The sequence below is a fragment of the Vespula pensylvanica genome, chromosome 15 (genome assembly GCF_014466175.1).
Source record: "Vespula pensylvanica isolate Volc-1 chromosome 15, ASM1446617v1, whole genome shotgun sequence".
NCBI lineage: Eukaryota > Metazoa > Arthropoda > Insecta > Hymenoptera > Vespidae > Vespula > Vespula pensylvanica.
In genome coordinates, this window is record NC_057699.1 from 3,796,452 (window position 1) to 3,800,743 (window position 4,292).

Consider the following 4,292-nt stretch of genomic DNA (forward strand, 5'->3'; position numbering starts at 1 on the left):
AAAAAAAAAAAAAAAGAAATAATAAAACAGAAAGAAAGAAAGAAAGAAAGAAAGAAGAGAAAAAGAATGGAAAAGACTTACGAATAATGATTCTGTTAAAAATAATGAATCTTACCCTGACGATTATTCTTTCCGAAGCGTGTGCAACGACTTGATAACTGGCTTGGTCCGCTGTATGAGCATGAAGACCAACGACCAAATGAAAATATCTTTGATCTGGATTTGGTTTTCCCTTTTTACGCATATTATTACTCGTTGTTTCACTAAAATGTAAGCGGCCGACTGTTACTTTCGTAACACGTTCGCCGCCTAAATCCACCCTGGAAACAACGCTATTTTAGTGTAATATAGAAAAATGCAATTTATAAAAAAGAACACATTACGTTAGACGTACGAGAGGTGCATTCGAGTAGCTAAGCTTTTTTCTCCCTTTTTTTTTTTTTTTCTTTTCTTTTCCTTGAAAAAAATTACTCGTTACAAATATTTATCCGTACGCAGACATGACTCCGCCGAGAAACGAGACAGTAGTTTCATCTTTCTGATCCGATCGTTATAGTTTCTCCGAATAAAAATGAAAAAAAATATTCTCGATGCTCGAACGCACGACTCGTATTATTTCGTAATTGATTTAATTTAATTTATTATACTCACGTAACAGGATGAAAGGGTTTCTTACTTCTGTCGCTTTGACTTTGTTCTACTCTGATAGTTTGGGTCGGCGATTCGACTTTAACGCCATAAAAATGTAATTGAAAGCTATTTATCTTTTTCAGCCCTTCACCGGTTCGAACGAATACAGCTTCGCCTTGTAGTTGTGCATGACAAGTGATCTAAAATGAAATAAATAAAGAAACAAGAGCTCGAGTCGAGCACGGTCAACGAATATAGAGAAATATTTCAATATTCTATATTCTTACTTGAAAATGATTCTTCTTTTGGCAAACAAAAGCATCGTCGGAATTACTGAAATTAAATCCCTTATCCGCATCGACTCTGTAATGCGGTACAGGAAGTTCTTTAAGATTATGATCGCAAAGTACGTGCCAAGAAGTTTGTTGAAAGGGATGAAATCGTATACATTGATAACTCGGATCAATGTAATTACTGTCAGCAACTTCATCGCCATCGAGAACAGCACTGCTACTGCTGCAACTATGTTCCACTGTTCCCAGTTCCGGTTCCTTATGCGAAGACCATACGAAGAGTACAAAATGTAATTGAAGAAAAATGGAAACGTAGAAACACGCACAAGCACGCACACATACGTATAAGGGATACTATGAGATGGGAATTTACCTGTTTGACATGAATAAGCCCATCCTGACTAAGTTTTCTCTTTTTAGGTGCTGACTGAAGAGACGAGTATAACGTGTTAATACCATCGTTACCATGTTCGTGCGACAACGGTACTAAGGTTGGTGCAATTTGTTGTTGCGTCGACAAATTCGTCGTTCCTGACGTAAGATGAGGAGTTAAGACCGGATGTGTCAACAATAAGGGGTCGGTAGACGTGGCCAATGTTCTTGGTGAGGATGGTAACAAATTGCCTGGATAATTGGATGTACTACCTTGGTGATGTAAAAGTATTTCTTGTAAAGCCGCCTTTTGATCTGAAGTGCGATAAGCTTTGATATAAAAACGTCTCTTAACAATAACGATAATAATAATAATTATTATTATATTATTATTATTATTATTATTATTAAATGGAAAAAAATTTACAGATAATCGTCTTACGTGGCGAGTGAACGTGTTGGGGATCATGGTGTCCAGGTGGAGAATATGGTGGCTCGCTTCCACTGTCCGGTGGACTTTCTGGCAACGGATGTCTAACGTATACCATAAAAAAAAATAAATAAATAAAAAAAAATAAAGAGAGAATAAAAAATAACAAATTAAAAAAAAACATATACGATGAAGGGTGGTTAATGTAATTGAAGAAATTGAAGCAAAATCAAAGTTCTTGCAGACTTACGGATGAACGTACGATTGTGGATCTTTGTAGGCGGTACCGGTTGGGACGGTGGTAGTGGTGGTACCAGAAGAACATGCGTTCGACACAGCATGATTGTGAGCGATCGGTGAAGGTAAACGTTGTGGTGTTTGCTGACTACCCGTTGCTTCAACTCGATCGCCATGACTCGTCGTTCCACTCCCGTTTTCTTCTGCTGCGAGAGTGTCCGCGAAATATCTGAATACAATAAACAACAACAAGAAGTTGGTATTATTTTTATTATTTTTTAGATAAACAAAACATTACTAAATATATACTACGTATATATGTATATACGTAGTATGTACTTAGTAGGAAAATATTTCAATATAATAAACGATGAAAGGTTGGTATTATTTTTATTATTTTTTAGATAAACAAAACTATTATTAGTACTATTATGAATACATACATATGTGTATATGTATATATACATATATATATATATATATATATATATATATATATATAAATACGTCCATTATTCTACTCCATTCTTATTGACTTCTTTAGATTTTTTAAAAAATCTACTTTACATGATAATGTAATTAGAGAGTCTAGTTAAAACGGAAGGAATAATTTACCCTGCGGTTTTCATAAATTAAATGCGATATGTATACATGTTGGTATATGTACGTGAACGGTGCAATGGGCATGCAGAATTTATAAAACACGAGATATCGTTATCGTTCGCCTCATTACAAGGCGAAATACCGGTTGACATTCGAGCGAAGCTCACGATTTGGGTTCGTTTTCTTTTCTTTTTTTTAATTTGTAATTATAAAACACGTACAATTTAAAGCTTACTTTATACTCGATTTTATTCTTATTAAAGTCATAATATCCTTTTGACTTTCTCCTTTTTATTTATTTACTTTTCCTTTATTTTATACAATTCTCGTAGTAGTCTTTTATAAGATTAATCATAGTCCTTGAAATAGAATCCTTGAAATTTTCTTGCATTTTAATTGCACTTGCATTAAAAACGTTCCTTTTTATTATAATGTTTTACTAAATTATCAACATATAACTATTCATATATGAATTATCTTTTTTCAATGCTACATATATACTTTGATTTACTTTTAAAACTTACTAAAATTTATTAACACCACTTTCTTTTCTTTTTTCTCTAAATATTTTTATAGAATATCTTTGAAAGTAACATTATATATTGTATCGGACGTAGCGGACATTGTTGGAAGCTTTTATAATGTTAGAAGCACACAACACACAGTGGATTACCAAGCCTAACTCAGCATGCAGTGATTCCATCAATTCCATCCAGTCTGTCACTGTCATTATATCATTACACCTCTCTGCCATCGTTACTACACGATATCTGTCTGCTCGATATAAATGTATCTGTCTGTAGAAGAGTTTATACGTTAACAAACGAGCCACAATCCGCAATGCTCTCTATCCTTATCCATAGCATACGAATTCGAATTTATTTCGCTCGATGTCGAGCGTATTTACTAGACAAGAAATATTTACAAAAAAGAAAAAAGAAGAGAAGATGAAAGCAAAGAGGAAGAAAAAATAAGAAAAAAAAAAAAAAAAAAAAAAACCGAAAGAAAAGAAAGAAAGGAAGAAAAAAATAATTTTGATGTTTCATAGATCTTCGAGCGTCCCTTCGATCTTTCTGGATCTATCTGCGATATCTAACATTTGATGATAAATTGTGGCACGTGCTATGGAACAGCGGTGGTATATATATATATGATCGTATGGATCGTGTCGAGACCGTTCAATTTAGAGATTTAACGTGATACGCGTATGTCGACGACAGGAAACGCGTGCTCGTTACTTCGAATAATAAGAGAATATTGTATTTGAATTTTTCGTCATTGAGTGATATCAATTATTATTGACAATTGTTGCTAATGTTGACACATCTTTCTCTTTACCGTCGCTTCCTTCTTCTTTGTTTCTTCCTTTCAATCAAAAATTTCTTGTACTCCTTTCTTTCTTTTTTCTTTTATGTTTTATTTATTTATTTATTTATTTTTTTTTTTTTTTTAATACACGCTACTTGCGAAAGAAATCGATATAAAGCAGGGCAAATGTATGTAATAAGGCCATTTGAAAATTTAGCGAGTTGTTATTTTTTGTTTCTTTCTTTCTTTCTTTTTTTTTTTTTTTTTTTTAATAAATATATCATAAATTTAATATGACACATACTTTTTATTATATTATCACAAATTTGTAATACGATTATAAATTGATTATTCTTAGAATGAAGCTCGTTTAAAGTGAATAATATTGTACAATTACAAAAAAAAAAAAAAAAAAAACA

At 32.5% G+C, this 4,292-nt stretch overlaps 1 protein-coding gene across 10 annotated transcripts in view; it reads right to left on the bottom strand.

Annotated features, from left to right (window-relative positions):
- Positions 1–4,292, bottom strand: part of LOC122634751 (myelin regulatory factor-like protein) — a 34,633-nt gene that overhangs the window by 4,928 nt on the left and 25,413 nt on the right. For 5 of the 10 annotated variants that reach the window (XM_043824015.1, XM_043824020.1, XM_043824011.1 and 2 more), the window contains exons 3-8: positions 1,976–2,191; positions 1,738–1,829; positions 1,297–1,610; positions 918–1,193; positions 652–830; positions 116–332 (exon numbers count right to left, since the gene is read on the bottom strand). In XM_043824015.1, the coding sequence (XP_043679950.1) occupies positions 116–332; positions 652–830; positions 918–1,193; positions 1,297–1,610; positions 1,738–1,829; positions 1,976–2,191 (1,294 nt within the window). The remainder of the gene's footprint in view (positions 1–115; positions 333–651; positions 831–917; positions 1,194–1,296; positions 1,611–1,737; positions 1,830–1,975; positions 2,192–4,292) is intronic. The other 5 variants (XM_043824016.1, XM_043824013.1, XM_043824018.1 and 2 more) reach the window with 3 other exon arrangements.